Raw genomic sequence first — 22100 nt, forward strand, 5'->3', positions numbered from 1 at the left:
ATGATAATAGCAACAGCTGAAATAAGGAAATATAGATGAATAGAAGCATCGAAGAATGGAAAGTAGAAATATTAAGTAGAAATCAAATTCTGTCCTCTTCTCCACAATATTTAAGCATAAATAAGTATAAGATAAATATAAGCACGCAACAAATAAAAATTGTCTTCCTCGAAGAAATTATTACAATCGGAAAACTTCTAGTCATCGCAGCCGGGAAGGAAATGGTACGGCAAGGGGTTGAGACGGACATAGAATCAGGGGAAATCAGCAGTTTGGATAAACAGTTTACGTAAACATTTACGTCTTGTTTCGAATCTAGCGACGTTGGCCGCGAATACGTCTATCTTATCGCTGCTGTCATCGACGAGTCGAAATATCCTGTAAAAAGGGGTTAGGTTTATAACATCATCGGTCACCCCGCGGTCTATCTAGGCGAGCCTCTTGGTCCACGACTTCTGTTCGTTCTCGTTCCGCTCCCGACCAAACGTCGAAATTCGGAGCACGCGTCGAGCCGCGCACCCCGTTTAACCCCTCGACCCGACTGCGCAAATCGTCGACTTCCTTGCCGCCGTCCGCGGCCGACGTTCGCGACCGCGAGCACCCCCTCCGCGGCAGATAGCCGGGGCGAGGAGGGTCGGAGTCGGAGCAGATCGAACGAAGCGGAGGATCCGGCGCGAACGCGGACAATCCGGACCGATCCGATGCGATTCAGGTAAATCTGGAGGGTGTCTCGGCACATCCTCGAGTTTACCGAGAATTTCGGTCGCTGGAAAACAGCGGAGCGGGGCTCGTGGGTCGAGCTGCTCTCTCTCTCTCTCTCTCTCTCTCTCTCTCTTTCTCTCTTTCTCTCTTTCTCTCTCTCTCTCTCGTCTCCAGCTCTCTCCTCTCTCTCTCTCTCTCTCTCTCTCTCGTTTCTCTCGTCTCCAGACTCTCTCCTCTCTCTCTCTCTCTCTCTCGTCTCCCTCTCGTCTCTCTCGTCTCCAGACTCTCTCCTCTCTCTCTCACCGTCTCGTCTCTCTCTCGTCTCTCTCGCCTCCAGACTCTCTCTTCTCTCTCTCTCCCTCTCGTCTCTCCCTCTCCCTCTCGTCTCTCTCGTCTCCCTCTCATCTCTCTCATCCCCGTAGCTTCGCAGCCACGGTACAATGGGATCGATATCCCGCTGGGGGATAAACCCCATAAGCCCCCGGCATCTGTAGGCCACCTGCAGTCGGACCAGTCGTCACGGACTAGTCGCGCGTTTTCCACTGTCCAGCGAGGACTAGGCCAGATTCCAAATATTTGGACTTGTCTAGCTGCGGACGCGATTCTCCTCGGCGCCTCCCATCGATCGATTCTTTCTGCCACTCTAGGTCCCGTTTTCTCTTTCGCCGGCGAATCTCGTCGAATCGACGAGACGACGGGCTCGACGAGCTCGCAGAGCTCGAAGCGACGCGCAGTGGTCGATAATCATTGAGAATAGGACAAGACGATTTTTTTCTGATTTTTTCGTGAGAAAATCATTAATTCTTTGCAGTCGGAGCCATTTTAACTGGAAATCTAAGTAGAAATATATGTAGTATAATTAGTAATAAATATATGTAGTGAAACCTATAATATATGTAAATATAACTAGTAGTAAATATATGTAGAAAACCTACATGTAGTATAACTCACAAGTGTATGTTTAGAATCTGTACAATCGTAAAGTAAAAAATGAGTAATTTTAATAGTCAATTAAAACCCGTCATTTTCACGGGATCCGCAAACCTAATATTAATAAATAATAATTTAATACCGAGAACGTTACGTCTGTTAAAGGTAATTAAAAAATCTTAATTCCATGCTACATGTTACAATTTTAAATAGTGACATTCACAAATGAATTTGACGTTCTTTACACGCGAAATACAAAATCATAATGATCATATCTGTGCGACGTTCCCAGCGAACGTGTTAATGTGCAAAAACAATTACATAGCTGCCACTGGCTGCCATTGCAGCAGTTAGAGTAATTTTTATAATTATCAACGCTTCTGCACGTTTCAGAAGTTTCGCATGAAATTGTCTTGTAATAACGGAAGTTTTATCAGAATTCATTGATATTTTATATCGAATACGTGTTCTTGCATGTGTAATATCTTTATTTTATATTTATGTTGTTATTTATATTCGTGGCTATATTCTTATTTATATTTTTATTAATATCGTTATTTTTTGATATATCATTGATAATAATAATAATATCATTGATATTTATATCGTTATTAACAAAATAATTTTACAAAATGTTCCGCGTCAATGAGGTCACGCACAATCGTAAATCGTCATTTTGAAGAATTCAAAAATAGCGTAGAAAGACCCGATTTCCGTCAGAAAATACTTTCCGCCGTTTTCGGCGAACCGTTTTCGCTTTTCAATGCAACGTCGCGATCTTCGTAACCGATCGATCTTCGTAATCGATCGTGATCGATCGCGTGTCCGGGTCAGCACGACAAGCCAGATTACAGCGGAAAGTCGAGAAGCTCTCTCGGACCTTCTGCCCTTTCTCCCCCAGTGTTCCCGTAATCCTATTGAAAACTGTCGTCGCAGGACGAAACGGCGCAGGTCGGCCGACATTGTTCGGGGCCCGTCCAACAAGTCGAAATATTTTCACAGCCACGCGCGACTGTCGTCAAACTTTCGGATTAACGTCGAAAGAGTCAAAAAGCCGCAGTTTCGCTGTGGTTCGGCGTGTCTTCGCCGTGTCGACGTTTGTCCTCGTCCGGGACGACGGGCACCCGAAACGATCGGTTTCGACGACGCAACGCGGGAAACGAGAGTTCCGTTTCGATCGGATTTGCCGCGACACTCGAGCCCTCCGAACCGCCGCCGCCGCGCCGTCGAAATCCGAGCAGGATTTCGCGCCGCGGTCGCTTGCTCGATCGTCTCCGGCTTGTTCTCGCGTGCACGACCTACCGCGCGTCGCTAATCGCGTCAAGAGATACCGGCCGAGAAAAATCGAGCCTGGTGGACGCCGAACGGCGTCGGAGATTCGAGGATTTGGCCCGCTGTCCATAACCAGTTTCCGCGCGTCGCACGGATTTCGTGGCTCTCGCGGCGCGAGCGAGCGAATCCGGAGAGGAAAATAACATATGAGCCAGACAGAGAGAGAGAGAGAGAGAGAGAGAGAGAGAGAGTGAGAGAGAGCGAGAGCCTATGAGCCAAAGAGAGAAGAAGAGAGACCATTTAAGCCAGGGAGAGGAAGAGAGCATATAAACCAGAGAAAGAAAGAAAGAGAGCACACGAGCCAGAGAGGGAAAGAGAGAGAGAGAGAGAGAGAGAGAGAGAGAGAGGGGAAGAGCATTTGAGCCAGAGAGATAGAGAGAGAGAAAGGAAGAGCATTTGAGCCATAGAGAGAGAGAGAGCACAAAAATCAGCGAAAGAGAGAAAGAGAGCATATGAGCCAGAGAGAGGGAGAAAGAGAGATCATTTGAGCTGGGGTGTAAGAAAGAGAGAGGGGGAGATAGAAAAGAGTATACATCAGAGAAAGAGAGAAAGAGCATATAAATCAGAGAAAGAGAGAAAGAGCATATAAATCAGACAAAGAGAGAAAGAGACTATATGAGCCAGAGAGAAAGAGAGAGAGAGAGAGAGAGAGAGAGAGAGAGAGAGTATATGAGCCAGAGAAACAGAGTATAGCAGCCAGTGAAAGAAAGAGAGAGAGAGGGAAAGAGAGAGGGAAAGAGCTAGTGAGAAAGAGAGGGAGTGTTGGGGGAGGGAGAGAGAGGTCTCCGTTCCTCGATGGCGCATTCATCGAGCCGCGTACGTATCCCCGGCACGGTCGTTGGTAACGCGTTGGCAAATTAATTCAATCAATTAATAGGCGCTTAAGCGGACGAGCGGTATGGCGCGGCGCGGCGCGGCGCAGCTCGCCTTCGCTCGCCTATGCTCGCATCGACGAATAAGCGGGCCTCGGTGGCACCGCCGATATCGAAGCCACCCACGCGAAACGATGCCCTGTGGTTCGCACCTACGCGCACTCGTGCATCCACGCGTATCTACGCCGCCGCCGCCGCCGCTCTGTTTCCAGAGCCAATCGATACCGGTGCCATCCTTCGCCACCGCCATTTTATTTCGCGGCAAGCCCTTTTTCCAGCCTCCTCTCTTCGGTCTCCTCGTTTTTCCCGCTTTCCTAACAACGTCCACCTCTTTGCAAATCTCACAAACGAATCGGCAAATCCGTTGGGAATTCTATCGTCTAGAGGCATGAGCGACTGATAAAAAAGTTAAAGAACTTTTACTTTTTTTGTCATTTCAAATACGAGCGAAATTAAGAAAATGCATTTCAGTCATTGTCTCGTGGATTACTCCCGCTATCATCTAAAAAAAAACAAAATCGAGCCCTTTAGTTCAGTTTTAAAGAAGTTTTTGCTTTTCAAAAGGTGTTCGAATACTTTCGTGAGCTACCGTAAATCGCGGCTTCGCCAATGCGAGTCAGACCTCGGTAAAAAATATTTCAAATAGTATTAGAAATACTTAATGAAATATTCTTGTTTGTGTGAAATAATATTTCAAGATTTACTCGACGTTGTAGAGATAGGTATATGTATCGAAGATCGATGTTTATGTTGTGGTAAACAAATTTTTCAATTGGAGTAGTATTTTCTTAAAATGTACTGGAAATAATTAACTGAAATGGTATTTTCTTCGAAGGTACCGCAAATAATTATTTGAAATATTGTTTCACGAGTCTAAATTTCTGTCTAATTTTCTTGAAATTCTGTTTCTTTTGCAATCGATACTTATGAGAGAAAATAAAGCTGTGGGAAAAGTACAGGAACAACTGTTTTTAAAATTAAGTTTTTTTCTTGTATTTCTCTTTATTAATAATGTACATAATTGGAATACGTAACATCTGTTTACTTTTTACAATGTACATATATCTGAAATAAAACTCTCCGTCCGTTCAGAGATATTATTATTTATTATTATTAGTACGAGTAGTATTGTCATTACTATTGATTTATTATTCTCATCAATTATGTTTTGTTCTCCTCATTTACCGTCATTTTATTTATATTCATTAACATTTTCACCGTTCCATTTCTTCTCTTTTTCTTTCTTTCTATTGATCCCAAATCTTCTTAAACTTTTTGAAACAAAGGAGCTTTACCCGATTATATATCAATAACTATTATTATAATTATTATTATAATAATTATTATAATTATTATCACAATTATTATTACAATTATTATCGTATCATTAGCATCATCGTGCTCGTAATTTCACATCGTTGCAACAATATTCCATCGCGTCACCGTCGCCACGTGTGCAAATTCATTGGAACTAATCCCTCGCCCGCAAACAATATCCAACCGTAGCGGAATCGACAGGCGGCTCTCCTGTAGGTCCGGATCGTTCGCCAGTCACCATGGAAAATGAGTCTCGCGTTGATCGAAGGAACGAGCAGAAAGACACACCCGGTGGAAAAGCGAACGAGCTAGTCGACGGCGAACAGCGACGCGGAGGGGGAGGGGAGCCGTGTACCACGACAGGCAGCGCAATCTAAACGAGCGATCGGGATCGGGATCGGGATCGAGATCCGATAATCGAGTTGTTGGCACCTGTGGCAGCGGACATAATTAATGTCGGCTAGGTGCTACCGGCTGCCCCTCTCCCCGTGCTCGGGGTCTGCTCGTTAATTCCCGGCGGGACATTACCGAGCAAATTAGGCAAGCCAGGTATCCTTCTCCCGCTCATTTCCGCGCCACTGCCGGCGGAGCGAGCCCTCTTCCACCTCTACGGGCACCGCGGCCCCTTGTCTCGCTCTCGCACCCGCTAGTTTTTCGGGCTACCAAGGGGAACGCGAACACGGTGAATAAAGCGGCCGCGAGTCGACGGGCAGAAAGTGGGCGTATCACCCTCGGCTTTTCGGGGACCCGGAGAACGGAGGAAACGGCGCGGGACGCGACGAGGTGGGATGAGACGAGAAGAGAGGAGCGAAGAAGAGAAAAAGGAGGGAAGAACGTGAGAAAATAAGAGGAGGTAATGAGAAGAGAAGAGAAATAAAGAAATTTAGAAGATAAGAGGAAAAATGAGAAGAGAAGAGAAGGAAATGAGAAAGGAGGAGAAGAAAAGAAAACGAGAAAAGAATAGAAGAGAAGAAAATGAGAAAATAGGGGAAGAAAATGAGAAGAGAAGAGTAAAAATTAGAACAGACTAGAAAAGAAGAAAATGAGAAGAAAGGAGAAAGAAAGAAATTTAGAAAATAAGAGAAGAAGATGAGAAGAGGGAGGAAAAGATGAGAAGAAAAGAGAAGAGAACGAAAGAAATTTAGAAGAGAAGAGAAAAAAAGAAAGAAATTTAGAAGAGGAGAGAAAAAAAAATGTAGAACATAAGAGAAGAAAATGGGGAGAGAAGCGAAAAAAATGAGAAGATGAGAGAATAAAATGGGAAGAGGAGAAAAGACGAGACGAGACCGGAAGAGGTGAAACGAGAAGAGGTGAGAGACAAGAACGGTCTCGAAGGGATCGCGATCGGCGATTTCTCGTACGCGACGAACTCGCCTGTCTCGGCTGTAAAAATCAGTAAGACTTCGTTGGCGTCTCACACGGCAATACATTTTCCGAAAAGGTTGCCTACCCCTCCCAATTTCCTCAGTATATTGCAACAAAAAGCTGTTGGCTATATATATTGTACACTTGTCAGCAGCAATAACCGTTTGAAATTTTAGTATAACAACATAAACGACAATAGCTAATTGCAAATATGTACATCCAAATGACAGAGAGAAAGCTGAAATTTCCCTTAAATTCGATGCAGCTAAATAAACATCGATTCAGATTTCCGAAGCTCGATAAAGAAACGACAACAGGAACCAATGTCACAACTGTGACTCGATCCCCAGTTTATACTTACGGCTCGCCTAATCGGACCGACTATAGCCTAGAACCTCACTCCGCGTTTCCCTCGAAGCAAAAGTCGGACGATCCATCTTCCGTTCAACCGTATGCAATGTCCTAGGCGGTGTTAGACCTAAGAGTACGTGGTAGATTTCGACGGTCCAGAGAAACCATCGCGCCCAAGCCGACGAAAAGATCGTCGACCGTCGGTCGTGTGTTCGCACGCAACCGGCTCCGAGCGAGCCGGCCTCTGAACGAGGACGAGGCTCGGCACGGCCAGGCTAATGACTTGGTAATGCCTTTTTTATTCGCCTCGAAACGCTGCCATCTTCCCCCGAGAATGCTCGCTCGCGCGCGCGCGCGAGCTATCGCGTTCCGTTTCCTTACCTGGCTTCGCGGCGCGACGCGCACCGGAATCATAGTTTCGCGGTCAGTCCCGACCAGGGTGTTACAGCTGCTCGAGACTTCATCCCCTAATCGCGCGGTCGGCTGGCGGATCGCTCGAGGATCGCGCGACGACACGCTGTTAAACGCGTAGTCCTGTTCTCGGTAAACCGAACGCGGTCGCTGGAGGAGAAACCCGGCGAAGGAGATTGCGGGAACGGTGGGTGTCGGGCTATACGAACCAGCGATTAGGCTCGGTACAAGAGTTTATTAGGGTTTATTTACACGGGAACAGCTTGCACAGCAATAGGTACGAGTCTTCGCAACACAAGCATCAACGATATAACGCTCTAGTCTAAGGCTAACCGCCTCGCGGCGATGACAATCGTCGATCAAGCTACCGCGAGATATCGCGGCCCGCGGCTGCCGCTCCGGGAACGGACCGTCCGAATTCTCTTCGCCATCGTTCTCTCTTATTTCCTGCGTGGCCCGTTTCCCGAGCGGCTCCGCGTCCCGTGTCCTCCCGCGTCCAGTACGGATTCGAAACATAAATAACGATAACGATAACGGTAAGTCATGATAAGGAAATATACAACTTATGTTACACGAACGATGTCGACGATACTACCTAAGACCTGTAAATCCACAGCTATATATATACCTATATACACATACATCAGAAATCGCCGTGCATCCCGAGGATCATCGAGCTTCGCTCGAGAATGCAGGCACGCGCGTTCTTCGGATTCGCGCTGCCCCCCGAAAGCGATCGCTTTCGTTCTCGTTCCCTTCGGTCCGTGACGGTGGAATACCAGACGAAGAGAAATTGTCGGTCGGCTTCTCTCCGTGGTCTCGAAGGTGGTGGTGGATCGGTTCCGGGCACGGACGATAAGGAGAAGGCGAGGGCGAAAGTGGAGGAGGCGCGGAACAACGCCGACAAATGGTCCCCAGGTTTTCGAGCCGATCGACGCACAACGGTCTGCGAATTCGCTTTCTTCGACCGAAATCGTTTCACCGTTCTTTCAAGGTTCAAGGTTGCAGTGTTAGCCGATCGTTGAATTCGTCGCGAACACCAGCTAGAATATTATCGAGTCGAAGATTTGCATTAACCCTTTGCAGTCGGCCCATTTGAACTCGTCGTCGAAAATAGCCTTTTTTTCATTTTACAGAATCTAGTGAGTTTTATGTATTGCACATTTGTGCAATTGAATTTTGTGTTGTAATTTCGACAATGTTTTTAAATGATTTTGAGACTCGTTTTCATGTGACAATATCGAAATTTGTAAAATTGCTTCGATATAAGGACCTTTGATAGCGCCTTGGAATCGCCATTCCGACTGCAAATGGTTAACATTTTTTAAAAATCAAGATGACCAGCGTGTTTTATGAAAAGAAATTCTTGTTTGCAGGTTTTTCTATTCCAACTTGTAGAAAAGTGACCCGACTTCAATTTGTAGAATACTGACCAACTCTTCTTGGAAACGTTTTTCTTTTTTGCCGGATCATGGGCAATGTCTGAAAAATCGTGGTTCGTTTTAAAATTGGATACGAGCGTTCAGTGTCGAGCGCGCATGCCGCTCTACTCGACTGCTTACCCAGGCGTCGAAATACAGTCGGCATCTGTTTGTTGAAATTATTGTAGACGCAAAGGTTGCCGGAGTTTGCACATAAAATTCATTTGCTCGTCTCGGCGTCATTGTTTAAGCCTACGTATAAAAAAACATCTCGTACTAACGAACACTCGACAGTATTATTATAATACTCCTCGAGATTTGAATTATTGTTTCGACGCTGTTGTTTATACATGGATCGAGAACTGATCGAAACTAGATTCGATATTTCAAATTCGATATGCAATATACCGGGTGTTCCACGGTAGGTGTGACCCACTTGAGAAAAAGATTCCACGCATGAAAATAAGTTTGTATAAACATATGGTCTCACTTTGACATTGTTTTCGAGTTACGACGAGTTTCTTCTTTAACACGCCGTATTTACACATCTTCGCAACGAATGTTCGAAAGCGGCTCCACGAATTTGAACACAAGCCTGCAGGTGTTTTTTCGACAGGATGGACAGAAATGAAAAGGATAGGACAGTCGATGATGAAACGTTTCCAGGATGTGTTCAAATGCGAGGAGCTCGTTTCGACCATTTGTTGCAAAGGCGAACAAATACGGTGCGATAAAACAGGTACTCGCCGTAAGTGGAAAACAAGGTCGAATAGGAACACGAACTTTTTCTTATCGATTCCAAATCTAGAATCTATTCCTGAAGTAGGTTCCAGGTACAACGAGACACTCTGTACACAAAACCGTCGTCGAAAACCCTTCGCACTCGAAGCGCATTTTGATTTTCTATTAATTTTGTATCGCGGCATATGAAATTGAGCTTATTTGCTCTTAGTTACCTACATTTTTAACAGCTCCAAAAAAAAGAAAAACAATATTCAGTGGCGCCTCCGAGTCGTCGTTCGAGCGCAAAGAGTCGATTCCACTTTGAATTGTATGATTTCGTGTTTCGAGCGCCGCGTATCGCGACACAGAATCGTCATCGTTCAAGAGACAAACCTTTTCAGTACGTCAAACCTAAAGCCTTGAGTTTTGGCCATGGGAGGCTTGTTGGCGAGACCGGTGTGCGACGGTCGAGGATCGAGCGCGAGAACAGACGGCGACGACTACGAGGGCGACAGGTCCTGCGCGTCTCTGCCGAGGCTGTCGGTCGGCGAGGGGGTGGTCCTTCTCGCGGGCGACATGGAGGAGCCTTGCGGCGTCGAGGACTTCGGGGCGACGGGAGTCGTGTGATAAGGGGAGAATCTGTGGTGCGCCAGGGCGAGCGCGGAAGGGTAGAGCGGTCGCGGCGCGGCCGGACTTTGGCCGGGGTTCTGGGTGCTCGAGCCCGCCAGCTGCTGCTGTTGCTGTTGCTGCTGTTGCTGTTGCTGGTGAGCCGCCGCGAACAGGGTCGGCCCTATCGACGAGGCCCACCACAGGTGTCCCAGTTGCTGCTGCTGCTGTTGTTGCTGCTGCTGGTGCTGCTGCTGGTGGCTGGTCCCCGCGGGCGACGCTCCCGGATAAACCAACGCCGGACCGACGAGCTGCGCGTACGGGCTGACGGCGACGGCCGCCGCGGCTCGCAGCAGCATCTGCGACCTGGCCGCCCACAACGCCTTCTCCTCCAGGCTGAGATTGTTCACCGCGCCCGCCTGCAACTGATCCATCTCGAACGGAAGTCGATGGGGAAACCTCAGCGACTGCTGTTCCGCCAGCATCGACTCCATCGTCTCCCTGAAAGGGAAGCTGCTCGATTATGCATTTTTTCCGCCGCTCTGGCCCGCCACACGCGTCGCGACCGTTCTCGCGCGCCGACTACTCCCAAGATTTACCTCTCGAAATCGGTGAGCCTCGACGAGTCCCGGAAACCCTTCGCGAACGGGTTGCTGTCGATCTTGAGCTTGGTGATCTGCAACAGAAAGAGAAACAGGCTCGATTCGTTGGCGAATCGTCTATTCGATCTCGTTTATCGGCGAGGCGAGGCCGATGGGCAGGGTTGGGTGTTGGGCGGGGTGGGACGGGACGACGCCGCGCGACGCGACATTACGTCACCGGAACGGTAACGACGCCTGTCGGGAAACGACCGGCCGTTTCGAAACGGTTCGTTCCATCGATCGGGAGTCAACGGCTCGTAAAATTAGAAGAAGGCGGGAAAACGATTCGTCCTCTGTCCCGGGTTCGGCGGGGGTGCCCGAGGGAGAAGCGGCTGCCCGACGGATATGGAAGGGCGATACACCTCGTTTACGAGCCATCGGAATCGCTTGTTCCGATCGCGAGCTCTCGAAACCGACGCTGGCCCGACGGAGCCCCGCGGAAATCCAGCCTAAGTCGGTCGTTTCGCGTTACCCGCCGGGGCCCACCCACGACGGCCGGGCGACGGGAAGCGACGGGACGCGACGAGACACGACGGATGCACAGGTGGCCCCGATCAGACCGGCGCCCCCAATTAGCAGTCGAATGTCAAGGTCCCCCGGGCCGCTTCCGCGAAGGATCCTCTCCGGGGATTGCGTCGCACCTTTCCTTTTTCAGGCGAGCGGACGGAGCTTCCGGATTCCGGACTGGGGGGAATTTGCTGGTCCAGCTCGCGAAACCTTCGCGTCGCCAGGTCCGATGTTTTCCGGAAGATCGGCCGTCGCAGGCCGCGAGCCAGAAGTTTATTTGCTCGGTAAAAGGAGCCGCTCTGCGCTCCTCCGGAAAGCCGGAATGGAGAGGTCAGAGAAGAGGGAGTTAGGGGAGGGGGGATGCGGAGAGAGAGAGAGAGAGAAAGAGGGACGACAGAGTCGGTGTCAAGTGGGTGGTCCAATTACCCTACGGTTTCGCGCTCACGAGCAGCACGTGCAGCCTGGTAATAAGACTCTTTCCTTCAAAGCCGAGGCTAAGCCGCGCTAAGCCTGGAGCTGCCTCGGTTTTAGTTACGATTCCGCTGACATCATTAGCCAAACATCTGGCCCACCTCCGCCGTCAGCTATGTCCTCGTCCTCCTCGTCCGTCGCGTCCTTCCCGTCGTCTAGCTACTTCCACGACGATCCGTCCCGTTCCGTTCCATTCCGTTCTGTTCCGTTCCGTTCCGTTCCATTCGGTTCGGTTCCGCGACGACCACCGGAGCGACGAGAGGCGCGAGGCGCTACTATTTCCCTCCACCCTACTCCCTTCGCCGTCTTCCGGCTTGACTGCTCGTTCCTCTCTCGCTCTCCCTCCCCTCCACCACCCGCGTTCTCCTCTCGGCCACCACTCTCCTCCTCCTCCTCCTCCTCCTCCTCCTCCTCCTCCTCCTCTCTGTTCCGCGTCTCGACCGCCTCGTTCGGCCGGTTCGCTTGCTCGTTTTACGATGGCTCCCCGCTACCGAGCGAGCGGTAATATCGCAGCCGAGCGCGTCGCGCCGCGTCTTTGAAATCGACCCGCGGTCGCAACTCCGGCCGCGAAGCTTGCCTCTTTGATATCGTGCAGCTCGTTTTGCCCCGGGGCGACGCGGCTGCACGGTTCGTCTTCTCTCGTCGCTTTTCTCGCCACTGTGTCCCGGCCGCGTTACGTATCAATCGTCGAGAGCCGAGCGACGAGCGTCGATTAATTTAGGGCCCGCGACGCGTCGATGCGCCTCGGTTCGCGCCACCTAGCACCTCCGCGACGAGGAGACGAGGTCTCGAGCGACGGGTCCTCCCTCGCGGATCGGCGGAAAAACCGCTCGGGAAAATCGGGATTCGTCGAGGCTGTCGCGGTGGTCCCTCTCTCTCTCTCTCTCTCTCTCTCTCTCTCTCTCTCTCTCTCAACCAGCCGCGAAGAAGTTATACGATTTCGTTGACACGGCTCGACCAAACGGTTGGACCACTTCCCAGACCGATTTACAGCGTCCGCGGCGAACGCGCAGGGTGTTGCTCGCCGTGATAAATTTGCTCGCGGGCTGTGCGCGGCTCTCTTCCTCTCGGTCGATGCCAAACCATCGTCGGCAACGAATAAATCGTTCCAGCCACTGACCGCGCGAGCGGCCAGATATTTTACTCTGTATATCCTACGGGCCGGGATACCGAGCCGAGCCGTCGACAAAAAAAATGTCCGAGATTTTTGTCGTGCCTCCGCGACGGAGTTCGTTACCCTCCGCAGCGTCGCGACTCCCGGAACAATCGCTGCCGATCGCGAACCGAGCGGACCGAGCTCGCGAAACCGCCGCGCGATACCGGAGGCCTTTTCGGCTACGGGCTCTACCACCGCTATGCAAAGAAGCTCGCGTTCTTACAAGACGCAAACTAATCTCCTGCGAACGAACGGGCGATACGCTGCGATCGCGGGACAGGTATTTAACCATTTCCGACCGCGGATCGACGATGAAAGTTGGCGAAGTTAGACATCTATTTTATCGACGTGCACATGGAATCGCGGTATCTCGTGTCACGTTTTGTATTCGATTCGTGGACGGTGGAATTTTTCACGATCGTACAATTGACGATATTTAGGACGGTTCTCAGCTTCGCCGAACATATTTTTGTGGATACATCATGTACAGTAGGGGTGTCAAACTCGCGGCCCTAGATGAACATTTTTGCGGCCCAGCCAATATATCCGACGCGAAGTAAAAATAAAATAGAAATAGTCTCGGCCAATAAAATTTCTCCCGAAATAGGAAAGATAGTATCAGAGAAGAGATGTCAAGTATCAGGACGTGAACAATAATTTAACTTTATATATGTGTTTATTACAATGTACTAGTCAAAATAAAAATATTTGTTTCTATGAACATTGATTTTTTTTTGCGGCCCACCTAAAGTTAAGCGTTGTTTATTTGGCCCAAGTTAGCTTTTGAATTTGACACCCCTGATGTAGAGTAATCAGTGTTTCTATGGTTCCTAGTGTAACGTCCCTTAATTTGATTCAATCGCTGAAAATTGACTAATTAGGCGACGATTTAAGTGCACTGGGTCAAAACGATCCGGTAATCGCGGGTCAAGGATCAATATGCATTTCTCTTCGAAATGATCGACAGCGTTATCGAATGTTCTTCGATCTATCGATCTCCGTACGAACGTTTTAGTATCACAGCAGCGTAAGTCCCAATCTAAAGATGTCAGAATGTTAACCCTTTGCACTCGAAGCCGAATTAACGCAAACTTCCGAACAATTTTTCCGACCCACGTTTTCTCCATTTTATATGACCTAGTGCATTTTATGCGCTTTTACGCACTTTTATGCACTATTATGAAATCGAATATTGTGACACAAATTATTTTGAGACGTGACATAACAATTTCTATTTGCGCCTCGTAGTCGCCACTCGAGTGCAAAGGGTTGAGAAAACCAGCGAAATCAGTTATGAAGCGACTACATAAATTAACCGTGCTCCAAACGATTTAATAATAAACCTGGTCGGTAAACGATACACGAATTAGTAAACAATAACACTCATTGTTTCCCGCAGTGTGCGAAATGTGACTCACGCCACTGTCATTCTCTCACCCACTCGTATATTGTTAACCGAAGGGTTTTTTCTTCTCGCTTATAAATAATAAATCATGTAGAATGTACGTAAAACGTTTGTTACAGTTAGCCTAAAGGCACACCTCGCGTGAGTCAGAGTCGTGTTGTTGCAACGCCACGGTTTCAGAACTTTCGCGTAAATACAGACAGATTCTGTTGAAATAATCAGCTATCCGAGAATTCATTTGACACTAGATTTACGATGCAGTAAAAGCAGCCGTTTTCTATTAGTTTATCAGAGTAACAATAAGACGTTTAATCCGATTTTGAACGAGTGCTATTGCAATACTTTTATTGCTGCAGCAACACGCGAGTAACGCGTACAGAATGCAGTCGTAATACGAATAGAAAAAACTGCACGGTCCGATTTAAAAAAAAAATCAAATTGACCTCGAAATATCCTTCATCGTTGTACGAACGAAAAGAAGAAATTGTTAATACCGCGTAAGATATTTTTTCACACTGAACAGCTTTTGTATAAACATATTTTCCGTAGCTTCGATACATTCCGAGAGATTTCACCGTACTCGGTTAAACGAAACACCTTATACATCGAACAAATAACTCGGAAATCTTGACCTCTTTGCAATCCGATTAATCCGAGTAAATGAAAAAATTAGTGACCCGTCATTTCGACGGTAAACCTGGCGTTAACGCAAGAACAATTAAGAGAGGATTTGCGAACGCGTTGGACGGGGTTTCCTCGCGGGACCGATCGATTCTCGAGAAGAATTTTGCTGGGACTTGTTCTCGTCGCGACTCGCGTGCTTTTCAGTCTCGCCGCGTCGACGTCCTATTTTGCTGGTTTCGATCGGCACCGATCTTTCCGAGAGTCTGCGAGAAGTGAACATTTTGCCAGAGAAAGAAAGAGAGAGAGAGAGAGAGAGAGAGAGAGAGAGAGAGAGAAACCGTTGATTTCTCCGCAGAAGCTCGGCAAGCAAAATGAAACTGTAGGTAATTGAAAGGGATGCTTTCGCACCCGGCTCGCTGCTAATAATAGATTTAATAGAGACGCGCGTGCAGATCGGGGAAGGGGTCCCGTGGCTGGCCACGCTCGGTTCGCTCGCGCCACAATTTAGTGCCCTTTGCGCTGCCTTGCCGCCGCTACCGCTGCCACTACTCCGCCGCTGTTACCTCTGTCACGCTGTGACTCCGTTTGCTTCCATTTCCCCCTCCGCCGCGCCATTCCTCTGGGCCTCATCGGCGATACGATTCGATCTTCGCGGATTCGCGCGGCTCCCGCCCCCGAACGGCCAAGCAATCGGCTCGCTTCTGCTTGTTCCTGCGCGTGGATTCACGGTAAACGAGCCATTAGGTAACTCCTAATACGCGTTGAAACTATTATAATCGCGGATCACGTTATCGGTCGGCCAGCGTTGGCGTAATTTAGCCGGTCCCAAAACCCTCTGTGCTAAAAATGTTGAAATCTAGATAGTTCATACGTACAGGGTGACTCATTTCAATCGATCCAGTCGAATATCTCGCAAACCGTTCATTATACCGAAAAATGTTTCGAATAGATATCGAATAGTTTCCGGAGCCACGTAATCCGATATTAGCAAGATCTTTCTAGGTCGACGCGTAAAGAAGATGCGAAGGTCAACTTCACTTTTTTAAATGGAATCGCATATTTTTTGTTGCGCCGGTCGATGCAGCTCCTTATTTTCTATATAAAAGTACTAAGATACTTATTACGGTGGATCATTGGTTTGGAAGGTATTTTCAAGTTTCGTATTTAACGTTTGTCTGTACACACAGACGTTTGTTTACGAAGATCCGTTAAAAAATGATATCTCGAATGTGACGAGTATTAGCTGTTTCTCAATAATTTGACTTCAAATATCTTCTAGACCGATGATCTTTCGCAATAAATGGTATAGTACCGTCATGTAGAAAATTATGAGCAGCATCGATCGGACCAACAAAAATGCAAATAATAATAAAAGCAACAATTCCATTTTAAAAAATGGAATTGTTCTTGGTATCTTCTTCGCGCATTGACCTAGAAAAATTTTACCAACGTCAGATTATATGTCCTCCGAAACCGTTCAACTTTTATTCGAAACACTTTTCGGTATCGTCAACTGAATATTGCAACAAACGTCGCAAATACTTGCAAAAAACGTCACAATTATTTGCAACAAACCTCGCAATTGTTTTGCAACAAATATCACAATCATTTGTGATAAATATCACAATTGTTTCTAACAAATCGACGTCGACGACGAAAATTTCGCATCGTCTGTGCAACGTTGTCAGCCGGTTATTCTCCAAAAAAATTGTAAGTCCCAAAGTGATCATAATAAACGGATTCCGCAGTACTTCACGGCGAAGGGCTTCTCGTCCCCCCCTTCGACCGCTCCTGTCTCATTCGAACGCGATTATTTATGTTTTCTTTCGTTCGTGCGCGCCGACGCCGTCGCCCGCAGCCAACTAAACCTATCGACTCCTCTTCCTCCTCCGCCTCTTCCTCTTCTGCCGCTGCTTCTGCTTTAGCTCCCGCTTCTGCTCCCGCAGCCGCCGCGCCGCCGCCGCTGCCGTTCACGTTCGTGCTGCATTCGCGCGACGCCTACTCGCGATACCTGTCCTCCCCCTTCGCAGATTTTCTTCCGCGTCCCACCGCTTTGTATTCTTCCCGTTCGATTCCGAGCGTCGCGTCGAGTCGAGTCGCGTCGAGTCGAGTCGTGTCGAGTCGAGTCGTGTCGAGTCGCGTCGAGTCGAGTCGAGTCGAGTCGAGTCGAGTCGAGTCGAGTCGAGTCGCGTCGCATCGCGTCAGGTCGCGTCGAGTCGCGTCGAGTCGCGTCGCACCGCGCCGTCCGGTCCCGTCGTCGGCGCACTGTTTTCTCCGGGATTTACGAAACGTGAAACGACTTAGCAGACAGTTGCTCCCGTTTCGGCGGCGAGCAGCTAATTAGCCCAGCTATACGGCCGCAAACTATGTAGAAAGATAACGACCCGCGATTTATTGCCGCGGGAATTTTCCGGCGCGATGATCGCGATTACGATTACGCGGCAATTACTCCCGGGTTCCGCTCTAAACGCGTCCGTCCCAAGACGAGTCGAGTCGAGTCGAGGCGAGGCGAGGCGACACCTAGCCGTTCATTGTTGTTTCCTCGTTCCTCGTTCCTTGTTTCCTCGATCGCGATTTCTCTGTCGCGAACCGCAAACCGCGACGCGCGGTTTCGGCGAAATGGCAAAGTTGTTTCGAAATCGAAGAATTTTTCAGAGATACGAGATAATGCGATGCTGTTTCGTTTTTTACGTTAGTGTTGAAATGCTATAGAACAAGGAAAAAATAGATAGAATGTAGTAGAAACATTTTTGAACCTTGACAATTTATTTGTAAACTTAAAATATTCGAAGAGAATTGCAATTTTTGTATATAATGATATAATTTTTCACGATATTCTTATTATATTCTTATTATATTATTATTTCACAATAATTGTTTCACGACTTATTAAACATTATTTCTCATAGATTTTCACATTCTCTATTTTTCCCTTATTTTACAACGCTTCAGATTTAACGTGAAAAGAATAACATCGCTTTATCTCATTTCTCAGATTCGCTTTCCGGAATTGAACGTTCTTTCGATTTACGATGTGAAAAATGTACCTTTTTCTATTTAAATAAAAAAGGCTATTGAAATTTCGAAAATTACGCTATATACAAAACAGTGAACGTTTCCCCACCACCACTTAAAACTCGACAACTTTTGTATTTGAGAGATTTTTTAAATTTAATGCATAACTCAAAAGTTATATGGAGTCTGCGAGTTATGTGACTCAACCCCGTTTATATTTTATTATCTTATTATCTTTTACTGCACGCTACATAACAAAGAGTTGTTTTAAAAGTTGTTTATTACATGCTGAATAATAAATGCATCGCACGCAAATGATATGCGAAGCACGGGTCCGGTCGCACGCGTCTGACAGAAAATATGATCTGCGCGCGCACGTTGCGTCCAGTCGCAAGCGGCGAACGCATGCGTCCAGCCGTTCGCGTCCGACGCTTATAGAAAATCCTACCTTTAAGTTCTCCGCTACTAAAACTTTCCACTACTAAGTGTGTAATTTTTAATTTGAACAAAGCATATATATGTATGTTTAACACACTTCAGAATACGCTTTTTATATTATAGTAGAATCGATGCGTGTTTACAGTTCGATTGACGAAACAACAGAGGACGTTATACAAATCCAAATACATATCTACATAACCCCTTGCCGTGCTTTGACGAGTCCGACTCGTCATGAAAATTTCTATTAACTCTTTGCACTCGGGTGGTGACCCTGAGACATCATTAAAATTTGTTATATTTGTCTTATATTGACAAAGTTTAGATTTAAAAAATTGTTGTAAGTGTAACTGTTCTGTGAGTCACAAAACTCAACTTCATATGGATAAAATACATTTTGTCATATAAAATGAAAATACTATAAGCCAGACAAATTATTTTAGATCTACTGTTAAAATAGCTTCGAGTGCAAAGGGTTAATAACTTATCGAGCACAGATGTTATTCTGTTCTTTAAAATTAGAATAAAATTCTAATTCCTTGTCGTCAATATTTAAGCATTCAAGTCAATTTAGGCACACGACAAGCATCAATTCTCTTTCCCTTCTAAGAAATTATTGCAATCGAAAATCTTCTAATCGCAGTAATGACGAAAATGGTATGTCAAGGGGTTAACCCTTTGCACTCGAGTGACGACTCCAAGACCACGCTAAAAATTACTGTACCGTTTCCGAAAGAAGTTTCACATTATTAAATTTGTCTGTGTTCGATAAATTGTTTTGACAATTAATATATAGAAATAAATATAATATTATTATTTATAATATATATCATATTATATATATTATATAATATATATTATTTATTTATAATATATTATTATTATATAAATAATAGAAGTAACAAGCATACGGGTTCAATTTCAAATGTACCAAATAAAAACGATCATACCAAATGGAAGTGCTATAAGGTTGAAACAAATGTCTCCATTTTGGAGTTAAAATAGTCTCGAGTGCAAAGGGTTAACCTTTGTTAACAATTCTTCAGCACGAGTAAAACAAGATGAAATCTCGCTTGTTTACCAGCGAAACAAAAAGAGACGAGCGACGTCCGTCGATTTGACTGACGCTCGTGCGACTGTAAGCTAAATCGCTCGATGCAACGTCGCCCGATCGAGCTCTCGATCCCACGCGGCAGCTTTCGTTGGCTTTCGCGTCGTTCCCTCGCTGACCTTTCCGCAGCACTCGATTCGATCCGTCTTGTTCCGCGCGCCATTCGAAACCGCGACCGCGCCGACCGGCCAAACAAACCGGCGAAACTTTAACCGCTCTTAACGATCCCGGGAGAAGGAGGTGTTCCCGTGACGTTTATCGCTCGTCGTTCGACGACCGTCGACCGGAATTTACGAAGCCCTCCCGAAACCGTTGGCACCCTTCCAAACGTCCCTTCTGCTCCGGCGAGCGCGAACGCGGCCGGCCCGGCTCCGCTCGCTTCTCCAGCGAGAAACAATGTTCGCCGCGTAATCGAGTCGATCGTTTCCTTCCTTTTTGCCCCTCGAATCTTCGGACCGTTTCGAGGGGCTGCCGTTATCTGACTCCCACGGATCGGAGGACTCGAGCCCAGATAAGCCCTTTCCGCGACGCTGTAATCGCGGACCTTCGCACCGAAACGAAGGCTCGGGTGTACGGTGGATCACGCGAAGCAGAATACAATCGCGACATCTTTTGTCACGCATATGTTCCTGGATACGTGCACGTTATTGTTGTCACACGAGCCGCATACCCTCCAGCGATTTCTTGCGTACACAGGTATTACCGCGGAGCACGCCTTTCTCGCTCTCTTCCTGTACAACCGCCGGCGACGCAGTGGGAAAAATATGGTCAAGTTCGCGTCAAAACCGTTGGAACACTTTTGACGGGAGCGGGACAGAGGAATGATTTTTCTTTTTCTTCGAATGAAACGTAAATTGTTCTAGAAATCGGGAGAAACGATAGGAGAATGTATAACGTGAACGATTAGCGACATTGAATATTTCTGTTGAACTTCGATGTTCTTCGATAAAATGTTGGCTCTAGCAGGATTTGAAGATCCTGTTCCGAATAATTACCGATTTGCCTTCATATAAAATGAAGCGTAACATACATTATACCTCTGTGATTTTAGCATAAATATTTGTAATTACAAAGTTAGGAGTTAGAAGTTTGTTAATCCTTTGCACTCGAAGCCATTTTAACTCTGTATTGAGTCGGGTGATCAGGGAGACTTTAAATAAAACAGACAGGACCAACTTAACAGACTATGTACGTGCGTGTATGTATGTATGTGTATATACATACAATATATATACAATAGTATATATACAATAGCTTACGAAAGTATTCGAACACCTTTTAAAACGCAATAACTTTTTTGGAAACTGGACTAAATGACCTGAATTTTTTTTTTAGATGATAGAGGGACTAATCCACGAGATTAGTTCATTTACACATATTATATTAGTTCATATATATTAGTATATATATTAATTCATATATACACTTTATCATATTTATCCACGAATAACTGAAATGCATTTTCTTAATTTTGCTCTTACTTGGAATGACAAGAAAAGTAAAAAGATCTCGTTCTTTAACTTTTTGATCCGAGCTTATAACAAACATTTAGAAACGGCCTTTCCAAGATCTCGGTAACTCATGTACATGCTGAAAATTTTATCGAAATCGGTTAACCCAGAGTCAAGCTACAGTCGTTGAAAGATTCCAAAAACTGCAGATTTCTTATAGCTTTTTTTAAAAGCTTTATAGCTTTTTTAGACAAAATTGCGATTTTAACGATCTTTAATTATCTGTAACTCGTAACAACGTCAACCAATTTCGATAAAATTTTCAACGTGCATACAAGTCACCGAGATCTACGAAATGCATGTTTCAAATTTTCGTTATAGGCTCGGATAAAAAAGTTAAAAAAACGAGAGTTCTCTATCTTCTTTCTTTGTGTCGTTACAAATAATAGCAAAATTTACCAAAAAGACATTTTAGTCATTATCCAGTATACTAGTCCATATATCATCTAAAAACAATTCAAGTCACCTAGTGACTTCAGTTCTAAAAAAGTTCTTCAGTTCTAAAAGGTATACGAACACTTTTGTGGGCCACTGTACATTGTATACCAGCCCGCTCGGCGGCCCATCTATAATATACTGTCTTACAAAGCGGAGAATCTTCGAAGAGGATCTGGAGGACCTGGAGGAGGATCTGGAAGAGGATCTGGTGCAGGACCTGGAAGAGGATCTGGAAGAGGGCCTGAAAGAGGACCTGGAAGAGGAGAGCCTTCGAAGCGAAGAATTTTCGATGCGGAAAATCTTCGCAGAGAAGAACGTTCGAAGCGCAGAAATCGCCTAGAAGAGACGACACATCGCCGTCCGATAAGAGCTGGTAGAACGGATGGAGGAGCTGCGACGGCGGCGACCGAGAGACCGAGAGACCGAGCGACCGAGCGAGCAGGAAAGAAGGACGGCGGCAGTTAGGATATGAATTATGAGGCGCGGGGCGAGAGAGCGAGAGCGAGACCGAGAAAGACGAATCGAGATGGCTTAGAGGTCGTTACGAGAGAAGTCGGCAGGGAGGCTCGGGACAAGACGAAGACAAAAACCGTCCGCAACGATACGCAGTAGCTCGCGCGCGACTCGGAAAAAAGCTCGGACGCTGCTAAACGAGCGAGCTCTCCTCGTCAACGACGACAACGACCGGGGACGATGACTGAGAGGGGACGACGACGTCCCCGAACACGATAACGACGAACGACGGGCGACGAG

General features: G+C 46.8%; 1 protein-coding gene across 5 annotated transcripts in view; it reads right to left on the bottom strand.

The window, feature by feature from the left end:
- Window positions 1-7495: 7495 nt before the first annotated feature.
- Window positions 7496-22100, bottom strand: part of LOC117219298 (uncharacterized) — a 42157-nt gene continuing 27552 nt past the window's right edge. The window contains exons 5-8 of one of the 5 annotated variants that reach the window (XR_013032651.1): window positions 10630-10706; window positions 9818-10543; window positions 8843-8953; window positions 7496-8762 (exon numbers count right to left, since the gene is read on the bottom strand). Coding sequence is in view for 2 of the 5 variants with exons in the window: in XM_033468336.2 (XP_033324227.2) it covers window positions 9925-10543; window positions 10630-10706 (696 nt within the window). In the remaining 3 variants the exon portion in view is untranslated. Of the gene's footprint in view, window positions 10544-10629; window positions 10707-22100 lie in introns of all 5 variants that reach the window. The other 4 variants (XR_013032649.1, XR_013032650.1, XM_033468337.2 and 1 more) reach the window with 4 other exon arrangements.

The sequence above is a fragment of the Megalopta genalis genome, chromosome 2, assembly GCF_051020955.1.
Source record: "Megalopta genalis isolate 19385.01 chromosome 2, iyMegGena1_principal, whole genome shotgun sequence".
Lineage (NCBI taxonomy): Eukaryota > Metazoa > Arthropoda > Insecta > Hymenoptera > Halictidae > Megalopta > Megalopta genalis.